The 19,800-nt window shown below is 48.4% G+C and overlaps 1 protein-coding gene across 1 annotated transcript in view; it reads left to right on the top strand.

Annotated features, from left to right (window-relative positions):
- LOC138249714 (protein sel-1 homolog 3-like) overlaps positions 1 to 19,800 on the top strand; it is a 320,950-nt gene that overhangs the window by 118,955 nt on the left and 182,195 nt on the right. The window contains exons 6-8 of the mRNA XM_069203733.1: positions 14,549 to 14,664; positions 14,776 to 14,828; positions 16,527 to 16,659. Of these exons, the coding sequence (XP_069059834.1) occupies positions 14,549 to 14,664; positions 14,776 to 14,828; positions 16,527 to 16,659 (302 nt within the window). The remainder of the gene's footprint in view (positions 1 to 14,548; positions 14,665 to 14,775; positions 14,829 to 16,526; positions 16,660 to 19,800) is intronic.

Raw genomic sequence — 19,800 nt, forward strand, 5'->3', positions numbered from 1 at the left:
GAGACCTGGCCTGCTTCATGACAATAAAATGGAGAGGCAGGACATGATGCAGCCTGAGCAAGACACAGGGGTGCTGTGGCCCAGCCTGGGCAACCAACCCAAGCTGCTGCTATGCAAATGCCCTGGGTGGAAAAGGGCAACGGACAGGCACATGGGGCCCAGAATACCAGGTAGCATCTGGGACGAGCACCACTGGGCCCCGTAAACTCTTGTCAGACCATTTTACAAGCTGCCAAGCTTCTTGACCTTCACTCTGCTGGGTGGCATTCACACAAGATAGACCCTCGTGCCGGACAGTCCAGGCAGGATGGAAGCTCTTGTATGAAACAACAGCCAAGACTGGCTTAGCAGTCCATCCGTAAGTGGACCAAGGGTGCCCAATCAATCGGAGTACAGTGCTGGCTAGACCGGCATTAAGCAAACCACCCTGCACAGGGATGTCAGCTTTGCATCTATGTCTGCTCTCTAGTAAGCAAGGCTGAGAGAAAAGAGCCATTGGGCTTGGGTGGAAGTCAGCCACAAACTCAGGCCCCTGGGACCCCAAGGCATGCCACTCTGTCCCTCACAGCACCTGGGGAGAAAGACTGGAGGACAACGGTCTCTCTCATACCTTGTTCCTAATAATCCAGAGGAAAGCTACCTTTCTTTCTTGTAATGCATGCACACCAAGTGAAAAGGCCAATTAGAGCAAATGCATCCAACCTCATGGTGCCCTGGCTGGGCTTAGAGAGTCAAATGAGCCTTCATCAGGACTTCCAGATCAGCCGAACCATCTTGATCACTGTACAGTGTTGGCTAAACCTCCCCCAAACAGGCCACTCTGCATGTGGATGTCAGTTTCATTTCTCTGCCTTCTCTCTGATAAGCAAGGCTTGAAGGGAAGGGGCCAGCTTTGAAAACACACCGATCTCCTGACTCCCTAGTATTAAATGAGCCCTCATTGGGATTACAGGGCAGCCCGGGCATCAGGGTTCCCTACAGGAATGCATGGCATGCAACTAAATACCTGGACTCGAAGGACGGCCATCTGGTTGCTCTGTTTCTTATTTTTAAAAAGGAGTCCCCTCATCCACAGAGAGGACAGGCGCCCTAAGGCCTAGGTTCTCGGAGCCCGAGCTGGGAATCACTCAAGGGGCTATGGGCGGTGGGCCTCATGGGGCACTGATCCTGGTTTCAGTGACAGCTTCTTAACCCAAACAAGCTAGAGGTACATATATGGGCTACTGGACCCTGGCCCGGGCACTTTGTGAAACAGTGGTCCAGAGAAGGGAGCCCAGGGCCAGGGGTTTCCACTCTTGGGCCAGCTGGACCTCTGACCCAGTGCCTGGAAAGAGGTTCTGAACCAAATCAATCAGAGTACAGAGCTGGTTTTGCATCTCTGCCTGCTCTGTGGGAAACAAGGCTCAGAAGAAAGGCCCTTAAGACAGAGCTGGAAGACTGCTAGATACTCAGACCTCTGGGAATCCAGGCTGGGCCAGCCCAGGCCCTTGCAGCACCTGGGGCGAAAGACCCAAAGACAATGGGGTCCCGAATACCTTACCTCTAATAATACGAAGGAAGGCTACCTGCCTTTCTTGTAGTCCATGCACACTGAGTGAAAGGGTCTCATCTGAGCAATCATATCCGACCTCCTGGAGCTATGGCTGGGCTTGCCGAATCATATGAGCCATCATCAGCACTTCCAAGTCAGCCCAGCCGTCACAATCAAGTGCTGGCTAACCCACCCTCCTCTCCATCGGGAAATAATTCAGTGACAGCTGATTTAGTGTAAAAGGTCATTTATTAGGACAGGATTGCATAAGTAACATAACCATTAACCTTTAAACGTAACCGTAACTTTAGTAAAGCCCTCCCATTAACATCTCCTCGCTCATCCTTCCCCTTCAAACCCTTATCTCGTTTCCATTCCCCTACGCACTCCCCTTTTCCTTTCATGCCCCATTTGGTTCGCGCGTACCCCCACTCAGAGCCTTCACCTGCTTGTTTATTCCCTGGAAGGGTGGCCAAGCCCGCATCTGACTCACCACCCTCCCCCATCTACTACTCGCTCGCCCTTGCAACCTGCCCTAACTGACAATTACCCTCCCCCTTTGCTAATTGACTCTAACTTCCGTCCTTGCCAATCGCTCTTCTAATTGCCGGGTGGGTGGGAGGCCAAACTAAAACGCGCGATGGGAGCGCGGAAAGAGGCCGGTCCCTCCACCCCCAACCCCTTTTATTCCCTCCCCTTAAACCCACCCCCACTTACCTTTTCCCCCCAATCCCTGTCCTCTTCGCCGTCACTTCCTTCCCGAATCGTCCCGCGGACATCACCAGTTCAATAAGTTAGCAGTGATGAAAAGAAACGGGTTACCCCACCGCCTTCCGCTCTTTCCCCACCATAGCACCTCGTGCCACCTGCTGGACCGTCCAGGGCCCGACCATATATCTGTTCCTCCGCGCACTTCGCTGCCCAGTGGACAAATGAATGGCCGACCAGCCATGTACCCGTCTTGCCCTGCGATGGACCAGCGCATCTCCTGCAATGGAAAAACAACTGTAACATGTGTCTTTTAACCTAACGAAAAAAAACCCTACCCTTTCTCCAAAACCCCCTACTGCTGTCTCTCCCCCACCTTTCAGGGTCTAACCTAACGTTCACAAAACCTTGATCGCTAGCGGCTTATCGCCCTGATCTTTTCCCAGTCCCCACCCCAACTGCGCAGCGGCCGTGACTGCCCCAAACCTAACTGAAATGCGTGCCAAAAACCCATGGCCCGACAGCCCACCCGTCCCGACGCCATCCTTAACACTCGTAAAAGCTGAAAGCTAGTGAGCTTGGACCCTGATCTGTGCACAAAAAACCCCGGCTTCCTTGTTTGACATCCGTGAGGATTGAAACTTGCTCCCTTCCGTGACTAGGAAGGCCAATACATCGCTCCCTTTCTCTAACCTTACCCACTTTCCTTTACCTAGCTAATCGGTTTTTGATCGTCTAAAAGCATGATCCCCACTCGATCGCCGTGCACACCTCTCTGTAACGTATCCCAACTTCTGCCCCCACACCCAACAATTCTGACACTCAAAAAGCTTCAAACATCCACACCATGCCTAAGCGGAAAAGCGCTAGTTCGTATTCGTCTGCGCAACATACCGGCAGTATGTGTAACAACTTCAGTAACCAATCAAAATCAATGGGTTCCCTGGCCGTTCTAACCTCTACCGCTCTGATTCTGCCCCAACCTTTTAACATTCTTCCCAACAGATCATTTCTTGCTGGGTTGTGATCAAAACAAATTCCCCTAAAAGCTACCCCCGCCAGTTTACCCCGATAGTGGCCGCTGATAAACCTCTACGAATCATGCACAGCGCAAAACGCAACGCCCGATGCTCTAGCTGTTTGTCACTCTGTCCCCCAAAAATTTCCTGTAAACCGCTCAAAAAACTAATAATACCCAGCCCGGCCAAACAGTAACATCTCCGAGTGGATTCCGCTAAAACATCTCCACCAGTCCCGTGATCATCATGCCCCCCAATTCCCAAATGTCTGCTGGGACCGCTGTCTTGGGCCACGCCTCTGCACACCATCTGCCATCCCAGAAAATCCCAAAACCATGCGCTCCTGCTGCATCTGAAAATATCTGTACCTGCCATACTGTCTCCTTTGCAGAAACACATGAATACACTGTAGAATTGTTTCAGAAATGTTTCCCCCGCCCTAACATCTTCTCTGAGTCCCATTGACACTCTTATTCTGTGGTGTGGCAAAAATGCGCCTGACACAGACAAACCTAGTCGCCTGCAAAAACATCCCCCCCCCCTAACTGCCCTACAAGCAAAGTTAAAGTACCCCGACAGCTTCTGGGCTGTTCTCAAATCAATTTTTTGTTCCTCCTTCACCATGACCAAGAAAACCAGCATCTCCGTTACTTTCTGTGCCGGTAATCTGGCCGTCCTTGTACTGGAGTCTAACTCAATACCCAGAAGGTGAGAACTGAATGAGGGACCTTCGGTCTTTTTGGGTGCCAACGGCAATCCCCTCTGCTGTGCCATGTCCTGAAAAATTTTCCAGCCGTCCGGCATTACCCGGCATCCTTCCTTCCTACAAAAGGAAGTCATCCAAGTAATGGGTCACCGCATAATGCCCCACTGCTCTTTGACAAAAACCCCACTGCATGAAGGTGCTAAACGCTTCGAACAAGGCGTATGAAATCGCACAACCCATGGGCAGGACCCTGTCCGCATAGATTGCTCCTTCAAACTGCATCCCCAGCCAATCAAAAAACCCCTTGGATGTATCGGCAATAACCTGAAAGCTGAATGTATATCGCATTTTGCCTGTTCTGCCCCATGTCCACACGCCCTGACCAATTTTATAGCATCATCCACAGATGCATACACCGCTCTGGTATCTTCCGCTGCAATGAAATCATTAACAGATGTGCCCTCCGGCCTTGAGCGGTGATGTTCCAACCTGAATTCACCGGGGCCTTCTTCGGCACGACTCCCAATGGGGGTATCCTCAAATTCTGACCTGGCCACTCATAACATGGGCCCGCAATTCTGCCCAATGACAGTTCCTTGTCCAACTTTCCTCTTTTACCACCTGTGGTATTTCCTTTGCAGACCGCAAGTTGTCTGCCCAGCATCATCCCCCGTGGGCCTTGGTGACTAACCCTGAAACCTTCTTGAAAAACTTTCTGCTAACTTACAAACAGTTGCCCTATCCGTGTATATACACAGCCGTGGTAAGATAAAGTCTAACCTAAATGACGTAGGCCACTTTTGGAGCAGTAGCGCCCTGTGTCCCTCTGCCTTTTGCCGCCCTCCATTGTTCGGAGGGACTGGAGAGTGAAAAGCATTGTGTGACCGGGTGACTGTTCCCGCACTTGGAGCAGACATGTTTAAATTTGCAAGGGTGTCTGTAGCATAAAACCTTGTTGAAATTCCAGCACGCTCCTGCCGTGTTAGGTGTTGTTCTTTGTCCCACACCCACCCCCCCACCGGGGCGTGACGTTCCTGAAACGGCTTATGTGCCACTAGTAACCCCCTGGCCTTATGTGTCCATGCTGCAGATTGTGATGATGCCATCCACTGCCTCCATAATTCTGGGTCTACGTCCCCCCATGGCTCATCTGGGTTAATGCTCGTTCCAGCTCTGAACCCCCAAAATGCATCTGCGCTTTCCTAATAATGTCCATGTCTTTAAATAGCACTATAGCCCTGTCAGGGTATTTCTTGCAATAAATGCTTGCAAAGATTAAACGCTGATGTCCCATTGTCCATATTAATTGGCACCCTCGGCCTAAGGGCCAACTCCCATTCCTCTTCCTTAGCCCCTTCTGTGGCTTGTATGTCCCTATGTAATAGTTTTAAAAAACGTCTACGTACTCGTGTCTCCATATTCTGGCCTTGTTTTCCCCACTATATGTGGGCCCAATGGCATAGCCAGACCCATCTAGGGTAGCCTCCTCTAGCGTTCTCCCCCTTCCTTTTCTTCCGTGCCTGACTTCTCTCCGCTGCCTTGTCCCCGCCCTAAGTTGTACCTCTGGCTTGCAGCTCTGTGCCTTTTTCCCCCTTTCTTATCTTTGCCTGTTAGCGTGTCAAATATCGAACCTTCTCCTACCCCCACGGACTTGCAAATTGGAGTGTCGTCCCCTTTTGCACCGTCCCTCAAACCGACCACCATTGCCCTTTACCTCTGCAATGTGCAGCCACCGGCCACGAAACCTTTCGACCCGTGCTTGTTCTTGCCTTCTTTCCTGCGGACCACTGCTGTTGTCCCGCTCCTGAAAAATAGAAACGGAGAGAGGGGTTGCGCCGCTCCTGCGTCCTCTTTCTCCCCCCCTTGTGCTGTGTACCTCTGTTTCCTTGATCTCCCCCTCTTCCCATTCTTCCAGATCCTCTTAATTAGTCAAATTCCCGCACATTCCTCTTCACACACATCCATCCGTTTTTCAACACTCCCACTCCTCATCATGTAGTTATTAGACATGTCATTGTGACCCACATGGCGTCCGCCATCTCTGTGTTGTCCCCGATCCTGCGGAGTAGAGAAGGCCGCCGGAGACCCCTCTAGCGCTTCTGACCAACGTGCTGGGGCCGTATTGCGCCCCGTTGGTATCGCCTTCTTTCTGCCAACCTCTTGCGTTGGCATTGGCCTTCCGCGCGCCGCATGGCCGTATGCGCCACTGGCTCCCATCGCGCTGCCTAAACCGCCATCCTCCCTGACTTCTTGTCCCCCTCGGCTCCGGACCCCTGCCCAGCTGCCGCTCACGCCCTTAGGTAAAGAGAAATCCCAGGGCGTAGTTCCTAACCTGCCTGTGCCCCCCTGCTGCAGGCCACAAAGGGCGTGCTGAGAAATGATACGTGGGCCCTGCGTAACCTGGCGCCTCCCGTGGGGTCCTGCGGGAGGCCTGGCAAGTGGGGGTCCCTATAGTGTTTTGGTTTTGCCTGGTGTGATAACATCCTTGTACAAAATTGTAATTAATAATTTTTTTTTTTTTTTTTTTTTGCGGGGGTGGGGGGCTGTATTGTCCCTAAATCACTTAATTGTGCCTTAAAGGGCGGTGGCTAGGGCCCCCACCCTGTAATGATGTGGGCTCCCCACTTGGATAATTGTAGTGGCCCAGCCTGAGTCTATCGCGTAGCATTATATCCATAGATATTTTATTTCTATTTATTTCTTCATATTTCCCCTTTTTTTTTTTTTTTTTTTTATTTTTTTTTTTTTTTTTATTTAGGCCCCCCACGTGGTCAGAGCCAGTAATAATGTAATAATGTTTTTTTTTTGTTTTTTTATTTATTTTAAACTCTTCCAAGCCAGATACGAACCGGTGACCTAAAGATTTCTGTTTCTCCACTACCGTCCTACGCTCTACCAAATGAGCTATCGGAGGATTGGGCATAAACAAGTGAAGATACCCTCATGCCCCTTCCCCACCCAGGGCCCCCACCCTACCTGCACCTCAACAGATCCCTCAGCGAAGAGCCCCAGGGACCGGCCTCTCCAAACTAAAACGCGCGATGGGAGCGCGGAAAGAGGCCGGTCCCTCCACCCCCAACCCCTTTTATTCCCTCCCCTTAAACCCACCCCCACTTACCTTTTCCCCCCAATCCCTGTCCTCTTCGCCGTCACTTCCTTCCCGAATTGTCCCGCGGGAAGACTAGAGCATTGCTCTTACTTCCCGCGAGCCCCTCCATTGAGAAGGCTGCCCTACAAGGGATGTGAGCTTTGTATCCCTGCCTGTTTTCCAGGAAGCAAGGCTTGGAGGAAAGGCCCATCAGACATGACTGGAAGGCAGCTGCATGCTCAGGGTACTGGGGACTAACCAGACCTGCCCAGGCCCTGCTGGCACCTCAATGAAAAGATTGGACAACAAGAGGGCCGCGGGAACCCTGTCCCTATTAATCCAGAGCAAGACTACACCCTTTTCTTATAATCTGTACACGTTGAGTGCAATGTTCCCATCAAAGTGTGTGCGCGCGTGCACGATGTCTTTCCCCACCGCGCAGACACGTTTATAAAGTGTGCACTTTCATACTACGTCACTGCCTGCATCACGCGAGAGCGTGAAACCGTTCGTTAGTGCTGCATTTAAAAACAAGCAGCACGAAAATATGCTCTCTTTGCAGCAGCACGGGAGTCCATCCAGGGGAGAAATCACTGTGAATAAGGTTTGTGATTTTTCAGCAGTTAGAGCAGATCACAGACGTTTATTAAGTTCATCTGGCTGGAGGGCACCGGGCAGCATTCAGGGCAATAAATTTTGCTTATCAGCAGGCTGGCTGGCTTATACAGCTGGGGTGACGGCTTGTTAGATAAAATGTTTATTTTGTCACCGAGGGAAACGTGCCAGTGCCCAAAGCCCTCTTCTTAAACATGCGGCTGCTGCAATTAAAAGTGCAAACACAGAATACTGAGGCAGCATAATCCTGAAGCCATCTCGGTCCTCTGCAATCCATTTACAGCCAGTCCCTGTCCCTTCAGCTCACTCTTGCAGCTGTTTTCTACCATTGTGACGCCTTTTTGTTTTTCCCTTCCTCCGTCTTTCCCATATGTGTCTTTTGCTTGTAGTAAATGCTTGAGTAAGAAAAATAAGCATAGGCCCTCAAAAATAAGGGTCAGTGCTTCACACCGGAAACAACAAGTAAAATGTTTCTCTTTAAATCAGTGCCATCTTCTTTATGGGAATGCATTTGAAAATGCAAACATCAGGATGCTGGCCAGCTGTCCCTGAAGATCACAAATTGCGACATGACTTCTTAGTATTCATTAGGCAGCTCTTCTGCTGTGCAAATTGTGTTTTTGCAATTTAACCTAATAGTATGTGGGTTAGTTTACAAAATCAGATACTGGTCTCAAAAAGTTGATGTATAATTTGTGACCAATTCTGGCAACTGATACAATATTACATCTGGCCTTCAACCTTTTAATCCTTTGAGTGAACAACGGCACAGTCATATTCATTTGCGACAGATTATTTCACAGTTTCATGTATCATTTGAATTTAAAGTCCAAAATAGCACACGAAAAAAAATATATACAATTGGCTTACATGCCCTTAATCTTATGTATTGGCACTTACTTAGTGCAGTGCTAACACAAACGTGAGAGAAAACCCCTTTCAGCACCGGAAACAACAAGCTGTGATGTCATTCACCATGATGTCACTTGTATACTGCCCCACTTGGTTAGTCCCCCCACTTCGTTTTTTTTTTTCACTTCCGCTATCCCAATATGGGAAAAGTCACCATAAGGAGAAGGGGATGATGTCTCTCCATTCTTACAAAGTCTCTCTTGCTTTACTTCCCTGGTTGTGTTTTACCCCTTCTGCTTGTAATAACTTGTGCATAACTGTTAAGATGGCACTGCAATTGTTTTGTTTCTTAAAGACTCTTGTGCCCTCAAGGCTTGGACCGTACGATTTGAAGACTGTAAATAAAGGGCAATAAACATAAGGGGCTTACAGTTTGGGATGGAAAGATGCTTTTGGTTATTACATTTTTAGATATTTTCTTAGAGAAGTTTGCACTTCTATAACTACAGTGCCTTCTGAACTGGGTTATTTTTTTTTATGTACTGTCCTTCTAATTGACTGATTTGGAACTGCACTATGGATAATCAGAATGCCTAGCCTTAATGCCATGCTGCACAACTTGAGAACACAGGAAGGATAAGTGCCAAATGCTGTACTCTGTACTATAGGTCACGGATTAGATAGCTGGTTATTGTGAGGAATACCCAGGGTTATGGATGGGCTAAAGTCACTAACAACACAAAAGAATGATGGACGGAGTGCTGACAATGCAAACACTCTCCCCCAGTCACAGATCTGGGTTTAATCCATCGTTTTTTTGCTGCCCATGCCATTCCAGTTTGGACCCAGCCATATGCAAATCAGTCTTGACCCTGTTCCCCATGGGAACAGTCCAGCCCGAACTGCCAGGCCAGGTCTTCCCTGGACTGGAAACAAGCATCCTGGGACCGGTTTCGGGGTTTCACCCCTCATCAGCCAGGCTAGCTTGAATCCAGTGGCATGGGAAGCACGGGACCCACGTCTGGGCATACCCTTCCCACTTGGGGCGACATTAACAACACAAAAGAATGATGGACGGAGTGCTGACAATGCAAACACTCTCCCCCAGTCACAGATCTGGGTTTAATCCATCGTTTTTTTGCTGCCCATGCCATTCCAGTTTGGACCCAGCCATATGCAAATATGTCACTGTCTGCATTAGCGATCCTGGGACTAAGCAAACTACTCCTTAATTTTGTGTGTTTGTTGAGCCCCGGCCGTGACTTCCGTTTGAAAGATGCACTATAAGCAGGGCCACTAAAGTTATGTAATTGTGTGGCTGCAGCATTTTTGTGTAGTTATAGATTTGCCTCATAACCAAAAATCTTCAACCAAAATACATTATTTATAGCTCAAATGGTTCAAATATTACTAAAAGGCACCGACACACGAAGACGTGCAGTGGAAGGCCGTTCTTGTCACCTTTCTGTTGCTTATAATGCTATCACAAAATGTGCTGCATTATGCTGCATAATTTGCCTTTTCCTGCTGCATAATTTACTCATCTCTGGCATATAATTAGTCTCTCCCATACCACGTAATTTCAGTGGGCCTGCCTCCATATATTCTGACAAGGTGTGTACATGAAATGGGAAAGAACTGCAATTCCTTTTTTTTTAAATTAAATTTTTAGGGTTGAGTCTGTGAGTGCATGTGCTAGTGCCTGCGTCTTGCTTGGGAGATTCTGTTGTGTACAGTAAAGGGCTTGGAGCCTGCCTGTCACTTACTATTTGTTGGATTGCGTGGCACTCTTCTATACAGTCTTGTAATTCATCACTGGAAGCCAAGCATCAATTCCGTTCCTCTGTGTGGAGCAGGTACTAAGCACTGATTGATTCAACTTAATCTGTGCCCCTCTGCTGCTCCTGATGTAATTGAGATACTATTTTGTTCTTTTTAACTTCTAATACCCTGCAAAAAGATGGACTGACAAACAAAATTGCAAAGGTTTATTTTTTAGAGCTAACTTTCTTTTATTCATGCCGAGTCATCTTTTCTCACTTTGCGCTTATGTTTTCTTTTGTTTTTGGTCATGGGCAGTTTTCTCAAAAGATGATGATTATCTTCTTCTCATTATTGCAAAGCAACATTGTTTCTTTATTATGTGTAATTTCTGAAATGGTGCTTTAACACATAATTGTGCAGTATACCCCAATCCACCCTCCTCCAATCCAAACCACTCACCCAATTCAATCCACTCCAACCCACCCTACTCCAATCCAAACCACTCACCCCAACGCAATCCACTTCAGTCTATCCCACTCCAATCCTCCCAACCCATCCCAATCACTCCAATTGATCCACTCCACCCTAATCCACCCCGTAGGTGGTACTTAATAGGTCATGTTCTTGGGGTGTGCCACCAGGTCACAAAACTGCCTTATTGCCCTATTACATGGAGCAATGTTTATAAAAATATCCCTTTTTTGCTTTAGTAGTAAAACATAGCTATGCAGAGGCAAATGCCAATGATCTTGGTACTTATGCGCTGTGCTCGTGTGAATGGTCAATTTCTTGGCATACGTATTCTTGGCTACAGTGCACAAAGACCTTACATTGCTGCACACAGTGGAACAAATTAGAGGGAACATTGGTTGACTGGCAGAGGAGGCTGTCAGAGAAAATTAATTCAACCTCATGGAGCCTGGCCTGGGCTTGAAGACTCAAATTAGCCTTCATCAGGGCTTCCAGGGCAACACATCCACCTGGATGTGCCATAGGAACTCATTTTGTGATATCCGGAATTTGGAGCGACTAGATGCCCAGAATCGAAGGATGGCCATCTGGCTGCACTGTGACTTCTGAAAAGGGATTCTGCTTGCCCTTGGAGGGGACGGGGACTCTAATGCCTGGGCTGCCTTAGCCCAAGCTGGTTATCAGGGAAAGGGCTATAGAGGGGCTCATGGAGCTCCGACCCAGGGTCTGGGCAGAGCGTCTGAACCCAGACAAGCAGGGATGACCTCTCCAGTCCACTAGACCTTGTCCTGTGCCCTTTGTGACAAGATGGGCTGGAGAAGGGAGCCCACACTGGGGCACTTCCAACTCAGGTCCCTCCTGAGCTCTGTCCTGGGGGATAGTCATAGGTTTTGAGCCCAGACTAGCAGGGGAGGCCTAGCCAGGCCTGCGGGCCCCCAACAGCAGTACTCTGAGAAACAGTAGGCAAGGGAACAGAGCCCAAGGCCAGAGTCTTCTACCATAGGGCCCTTTGTGGCTCTGACCCAGAGCCCTGTCAGAGCTTCTGACCATGGACAAGCAGGGGTGGCCTCACCAGTTCTCTGGGACCTCATCCCATGCACTTTGAGACACAGCGGTACAGGAAATGGAGCCCAGGGCTGGGTTCTTCCACCCCTGGGCAGTGGTGCTCGGACCCAGGGTCCAGTCAGAGCTTCTGATTGGGCCCAGGGCCTGTAGGACCACGTCCCGGGCACTTTGTGGCATGACGGGTCAGACTAGGGAGCCCAGGGTCTTCCAACCCACGGTCTGCTGAAGCTTTGAACTGGAGCCCGGACAGAGCTTCTGAGCCCAGATAAAAAGTTGAGACCTCCTCGTGCCTGTGGGACCCTATCCGAGGCACTTTGCAACACAGCGGGCTGGAGAAGGGAGCCTAGGGCCTGGGGCTTCCACCCCGGGGCATGCCTGTTCTCTATTCTGGCACTTGGTCAGCCCTTCTCATTCTGGACAATCAGGGGAGGCTTCCATTGGCATTTGGGCCCCTGTTGATGGCATTCTGAGACACAGTGGGCAAGGGAACAGTGCCCAGGGCCAGTATCTTCCGCCGCAGGGCCCTTCATGGCTCTGGCATGGGACCCATCAGCGCTTCTGAACCTGGACAAGCAGGGGTGACCTCCCTTGTCCTCATACCATGCTAGAGAAGACAGACCAGGGCCAGGAGCTTTCAGCCCAGAACCCACCGGAGCTCTGGTTTGTGGCCCATCAGAGCTCCTTATCTCAGGCAAGGAGGAAAGACCTTCCCAGGCCTGCGAGTCCCCGTCCATGACCCTCTGAGACCAGGTAGTACCAGGGTTCGGACCCAGGCCCGTGCAGAGTTTCTGAACCCAGAAAAGTAGGAGAGGCCTCCCCAGGCCTAAAAGACTCCATCCCAGGCACTTTGCGCCATCCCTTGGCCCGCCGAAGCTCCGATCTGGAGCCCGAATAGAGCTTCTGAGCACGCACAGGCACAGGAGACTTCCCTGGGCCTGTGGGACCATGTCCCAGACACTTTGCAAAATGGAGGACTGGAGGAGGAACCCCAGGGCTGTGGCTTCCACCTCTGGGACCACTGGGGCTCTGTCCTGGGGCTGGGTCAGATTTTCTCAACCCAGACAAGCAGGGGAGAAGTCCCTGGATCTGCGGGACCCCATCCCAGTTACTTTGTGACACAGTGAGCTGGAAAAGGGAGTCCAAGGCCTGGGCCTTCGCCCCCTTGGTCAACTGGGGCTCTGTCCTAGGCCATTCAGAGCTTCTGGACAAGCAGGGGAATCCTCCCTGGGCCTGTTTGTTTCCGTTGGCTGCATTCTAAGACAAGGCAGGCAAGGGAACAGAGCCGCTGACTAGCCAAGGCTCTGACCTACCACCTGGTGTAGAGCTTCTTATCACGGGCTAGCAGCGAAAGCCTCCCTTGGCCTGGGGGTCCCCGTCCCGGGCTCCAAGTGACACAACAGGCCTTGGGACTGGACCCAGTGCTGGGGCTTCCAACCCCAGGCCTGCTAGGGCTCTGACCCGGGGCCCGGTCAGAACTTCCTATCCCAAGAAAGCAGGGAAAGCTTACCTGGACCTGCAGGTCCCCGTTCCAGGCACTTTGAGACACAGTCCCTGGGGTCCTCACCATGGGCCTGCCTGAGCACTACCCATTCTTGTAATCTGTGCACAACGAGTGACAGAGGGGGACATTCAAAAGAATGTATCCTCCCTCCTGGAGCCCTGACTGGGATTCAGGCTTTAAATGAGCCCTCATTTGGACTTCCAGGGACAGCTTGGGAATCTGAACACTGAGTCACGTGAAGGGAATGACATGTTTTGTTTATTTATTTTAAACACAAAACGTCAACATGGCACATTTTGCACCATCCACATAGGTGTGGTAAAGGACTGCTAATTTGAATTACGCCTAAAAAAAGATAATCACCCACAAATCGCCAGTGGTCCATGGGGTTTACTCTTTGTGCGCTTTAGATGATTTGATGTGGATTGGTTTTAACTTTGGGAAGAGCTTACTCTATTATGTATATTACGTATCTGCAGTTGTTCCCCCAAGAGTAAGGCCCACTTTGGATACGACTTTCATAACAGGTACAAGTTAACAAAACAGTAAAGCAAAATTCTACTGACAACAATTGGGCATTCGCTTAGCGAAGAGGAAGTTTTTATATGTAGCAAAGGGGGAAGATTGCAAGATGATAATGTGAAAAACAAATATGTAACATACATCTAAATCAGGGGCCTCACCTATGTGGTGTAGTGGTGAATCCATGGCAAATTTTCAGCATTTTCAGCATATCCAACAAATATACATTTATATACAATGAGTATATAAAGAAATGTATGAGGACCATATGAGGACCATATGTATACTTTTTTAGCTCCGCATTTGTGTCATTTTTTGACACAAAAACGTCGCAAACTTACAAAGTACAATTGTATTTTGTAAGTTTGCGCCAGCTTTTCAGCAAAAAAGTGACGCAAATGTGGCGCTAAAAAAGTATAAATATGGGCCTAAGTGAAACTCACTTGGCTATTTACTGGTCATCATAAAAATCCGGCTTGGGTCCAACCTTGAACCCTGAGGGATATCCAAGTTGTCTTAAGGACACAAGTGGTCATCATCAACTCTATATATTGGTGCCTGCAGGACCCTTTTGTTTCTGTCTATGACCTACTGAGCAAGTAGAAGAAGAGCATAGTCTTTGTCTGTGCTCATCAGTTCCAGTCTTGCTTTTCTGTTACGTTTTTTGCTTAGCATCTCTTTTTTCTTCCTCTGTTGGCGGTACCAGGTGTCCTACATGTACAGGTCATGCTGAGGTCGGGGAAACCTTCAGCATTCAAGACTTACTTTACCATACCCCTGCATCACTGGTGCTGGTTGAAGCTTGACCTGGATGGCGTGACGGTAGGTGCAATGAGTCTAAAGGTCACATTTGTCTTAGCCGTCAGCTTATCACCCTACTTTGAAATGTTTAGTAAAAAAAAAATGAGATTTTGTTTTTTGTCTTTTCTTCAGAGCAGCATCACTGTAGCTTGTGGGCAAGGCAAAACCTACACCATGCTGTACAGGTGAGTTTGGAGTTCAATCCACAGATTTAATGATGGTCCTTTTTATGTCCTATGTTTCGGGAACAATCTTTCTGGTGAACACTCTATTATCCACAGGTTCCTCACTGACCCTTCCACCTCTCCATTCTATGAACTGGCCTTTTTCCATCTAAAAAGATCCCAATGTAGTGATCTCCACACTGGTGATGCCAATCTGCCAAAAAGCTCTGTTTTTAAGGGTGTGGACAGCCTAAGAAAGCACCTGATGCCAGCACACATGAGTGGTGCTTAGATGAGGCTATGCATCTCACTTCTGAAACTGAACAAGGTCAGTGCGGAGCCACACAAAGCCTCTTACTGGTGCGCAGAAGTATTCCTTTTAAGTTTCCAGATCTAGTTTGACACCTGGGAAATACTCACAAGGTGAGGAATCCGCAGATAGATAAAGTATCCACTAGAAAGATTGTTGCCAAAGGTAAGTAACTTGTTCATCTCAACTTCACAGCTAATTAACTTACTGATCTGCTGATGGTTGATACTATGAAATCAAAACAAGTGCAGGGTAATATTAAAACTTTGATATTATAGTAAAGACCTTGCAAATGTGATAAAAACAATCCAACAAATTGTATGCGCGGAGATCTGCTTCTCTCACACCCTTGTTTTGCTAACATGCCTCCCTGAACATACTCCTTTTACTCATCCTGTTCCTTCAGTTTTGTCCCTACGTTTACATTCAAATTCCCCATGGCCCTTCTTCCTTGAATTACTTGTTCCTTCAGTTGGTCCTTGAGAGTTGGAATTTAGCCTCCCTCCTTCTTAGTGTCTTCCTCATCCTGCATACCATCATCCTTCTGTTCTGATTTTAAATCCAGGATGTTTGGCTTGGAGGGCTGTGCCAGCAAACCTGCTCACGGAAGCAAGGAATGAAGTTGTGGGTGAGGAGATGATGCTCAGGCATGTATTTGCCATGGGATTTTGGGTTACAGTCTCACTGATCCATGATCTCTTTTCTGTCGGGATGTACGAGAATGGTCTCTCCTCTTCAACGATGCTGGCTTTGTGGCAAATATGCGGGATCTGCTGGTGCACTTCTCATGCTGCATAATATGCAAAGTTCCACCTTGGGATTGTGGTTTCTGCTCTGATCTGCCACCATAGTCAATGAAAGTCAAAGGCATTCTACCTTTTAAACCATCAAGAATCAAAGTAGTAAAATCCCAGGTGTTGTAAACCATCCCCATCCAAGTAGGTAGTTTAAGACTAGCCAACATTCTAAATAACACACCTGTTAGTGAAGTCCAATAAACCTTAAGTGTGTCCTAATTCCCAGTATTTTGAGGTCTATGCAAGTCCAATTTCTTCTTATCTTCATCCTGACAACAGTTTAAATTGTAAATTGTTTATTCTCTTTTATTCTGTTAAGGGAAACCAGCAAACATGCCCTCTGAGGACCAGAGTGCTAAGAGGACAGGTCCACGTTTTGTGTTTCAGTACTTCTAAGCACCTACGAGTGTATCAAAAAAACTAAAAGCACAGTCATATTTGCTTCTGTCCTCACTATAGCCTACTCCAGTATCAAAGCACATGTGTAAATAGGATAGTAAATACACACTTCATTACGTCAATAGGGAAGTGTTTGTGTGTGTGGGTGGGACACTGTCAGACTACAGAGATCGACTAAGCAGTTACTTCAATTGGATTTTTTTGGGTCCCTAGATTTGCAGAGGACATTTTCCTGGATGACACAGATGGATATTTCTTTCTGGGTGGCTCTCCGCTGGTCCTTGGAATACAAGCATTCTATGGGCCAAGCTTTTTCTACCGAACTCACAACCGGCCAGAATTCAAGGTAAGTCACTCGAGTAAATCTCTTATCAGATGTAACTCTAAGTAAAAATTGACATGAAGTGGAATTATTTATTTAGTTTAGATATCCCTCATGAATAAGATGATTCCATTCTACAAACAGAACATATAATTTGTTATTATTTGAACAAAAGCTCAAAATTGTGTGGCCGTACATCCATGAGGAGTTGTGTGTGGAGTCAAAGATTAAATTAGAATAAAAGGATGTGCTCAAACGCTTCCTCATTCCAAAAATGTATAGCTTGCCTGAGGACAGGTTTCCATTCACTTTGTCCCATCCTCCAGGGGAAAACCTGGCAGCATCATTCTAATTTTTTGGTCCCAAATATTACTTTTAATGGGCCCACCTTCATCGGTGATGGCTGCTCAGAATCTGCAATCAATTACTTATAGTACTCAAATCATATCAAATTGGATTTATAGAGTGCAGTTAATCACCCGTAAAAATATCCAGGCGCTGAGAACATCACTGCTAAGGGGTTCAGTTGAACATCCAGGTCTTCAGTCCTTTCCTGAATTCCAAAAGAGAGGATTAAGTCTGTAGGTGAACTGGGAGGATGTTCTAGGATTTCACCACAAGGTAGGAGAAGGAGCACCCTCTACTGTTGCTTCGGAGGAGGCAGGAGGGGAGTGAGAGGGAGAGGAAAGCGGAGTGCATGTGTCTGGAAGGTTGGTGGAAGTTCAGGCAGTGGTTGAAATTTGCTGGTCCTTGGTTGTGAAGGACCTTGTAGGTGTGGATCAGCATCTTGAATTGGCATGTCTTCTGGATGGGGAGCCACTGGTGCTTCTTGGGACAGGGGTGGTGTGGGTCCATTTCAGAAGGTCAAGCATGAGTCCTGCCGAGTTCTATAAGGTCTGTAGTCTTTTCAGGTGGTGTGTGGTGATTCCTATGTAGAGTGCGTTGCTGAAGTCCAGCCGGCTGGTGACTAGGGCTTGAGTGATGGTCCATCTGATGTTGATGGGGAGCTACTGGAAGATCGTACGGGGCATGCGAATAGTGAGAAAGAGACTGTGTTGATCTGGTTTTTCATGGTGAGCTTGCTGTCCAGGTTGGCTCCGAGGTTGTGTGCGTGGTTAGTCGGAGTGGGAGCTGGTCCTAGTTCCAGAGACCACATGGAGTTGTTCTGCGTGGAGGAGTTGTTCCAGAAGGTCAGTTCTTTCATTTTGTCTGTGTTGAGTTTCAAGCAGTTATTTTTCATCCAGTCAGGGATGCCTGTCATGCAACTGCCGAAGCTGGCCTTCGTGCTAGCAGGGTCTTCTGATAGTGATTAGATGAGCTTGGTGTTGTCTGCGTAGGATATGAGGTTAATTTCGTGGGTTCTGACAATGTGGGCCAGGGAGTCCAGTAGATGTTGAACAGTGTAGGGCTGAGAGATGAGCCTGAGGGGTGCTGCAGATGATGTTGTTGAGTTCTGAGGTGAAAGGTGGTAGGCAGATTCTCTGGGTTCTTCCGGTGAACAAGGAGGTGATCCATTTGAGAGCATCTCCTTGGATTCTGATGTGATGAAGCCTCTTGATAAGGGTGTGATGGGATACGGTGTGGCATGCTGCTGAGAGGTAGAGAAGGATCAGAGGTGCCATTTCTCACTGGTCAAGGAGGGCTCTGATGTCATCCGTGGCAGCGATCAAGGTGGTTTCGGTGCAGTAGTTGGTGCAGAATCCGGATTGGGAGGGGTTGAGAAGATTGTTGATCTCCAGGTGTTGTGTGAGTTGGCAGTTGTTGGCCTTTTCAAGGACATTGGCAGGTAAAGGGAGCAGCAAGATGGGACAGTAGTTCTTGAGTTCGCTGGGGTTGTCAGAAGAGAAGGAGATTGACTTCTGCGTGTTTCCATGCCTCGGGAAAGGAGGCAGTGGTTATGGATGAGTTGAAAATGGCAGTGAGCTCACCGCTGATCATCTTGCTCCCGAGGTTTAAAATGTGGTGGGGCAGGGGTCCGTGGGAGCTGCTGAGTGGATGGAGTTCATGATGGCTATGGTGTTTTGAGTGGTAAGCTGATCCCTGGTGGTGAACAGGTGGTTGCATATCGCATTGGGTTAGCATCTGAGGGAGCAAGGACTCTGAGGGTGTCGGCAGTGGTGGGTTGGTGTTTGAAGTTTTTTTCAATGGTGGAGATCTTGTCATGGAAGAATTATGTCAGGGAGTTGCAGATTTCCTGAGAGGGGGTGATGATGTTTTAGTGTCTGAGGTGTTGAAGAACTCGGACTATGATGAATGAAGTGTTCTTTGCTGTGGTTAGAGCTGGTTTCGATGCGGTCAGCTAGGGTGTTCCTGTTTGTCTCTTTCAGTAGATGGTGGTATTGGTTGAGGGACGACTTGAAAGTGGCTCGGTCTAAGGGCTCCTCGCTGGTGCTCCATTTCCGTTCTAGTGGCTTGCAGTTGTATTTCATGTTTATCAGTTCTGTGGTGTACCAGCTGGCTTATTTAGTGGATTTCTTGAGTTTGGTGGGCTTGATGGGGGAGACTTTGTTGGTGCAATCAGTGAACCAATATGAGAAGTTCTTGACAGACTGTTCCTAGGTCGGTTGCAGTGTCAGGACGGGAGGTGTTGAGGAAGTTGGTCCACTGGCTCTCTGACACTTGATTCCAGCTGTGGAGTGAGGTGCTGAGTGGATTGGAGGTGGTGCCGGGGGATCCTTTGATGGTGAAGTGGACAGTGGCCTGGTCTGTCCAGGTAATGTTGCTGTACCAGACTCTGTCACTGGCCATGAAGATGGGGTTGAACATGCGTCCTTTGTAGTGTGTGTGGTCAGTGACTAGTTGGATGAGGCTGACATTGTTCATGCTTTCGAGGAGGTTGGTGGTGTTGGTGTTCTTGAGGTAGTTGAGTTGCAAATTGAGGTCTCTGGGCAAGATGTAGTGTTTAGAGTCAATGGCAAGTGGGGAGATAAATTCAGGTGTTGCAGAAAATGGGCCATAGTCCTTGGGGTTTGTAAGTGAGGGTGCCTCTGATGGTGGTTTTACGATCGATTGGAGTTGGAAGTTGAGGTGTTCCATTATCCAGGGTGGTGTTGTCTGTGGTGGTGGTGCAGTGGATGGTTTCTTTTTGGATGATGGCGATTCCACCTCCGTGTTTGCTTGTTCAGTCCTGGTGTGCTATCTTGTAGCTGTCTAGTGTTGCTGAGG

This window comes from Pleurodeles waltl, chromosome 8 (assembly GCF_031143425.1).
Source record: "Pleurodeles waltl isolate 20211129_DDA chromosome 8, aPleWal1.hap1.20221129, whole genome shotgun sequence".
NCBI lineage: Eukaryota > Metazoa > Chordata > Amphibia > Caudata > Salamandridae > Pleurodeles > Pleurodeles waltl.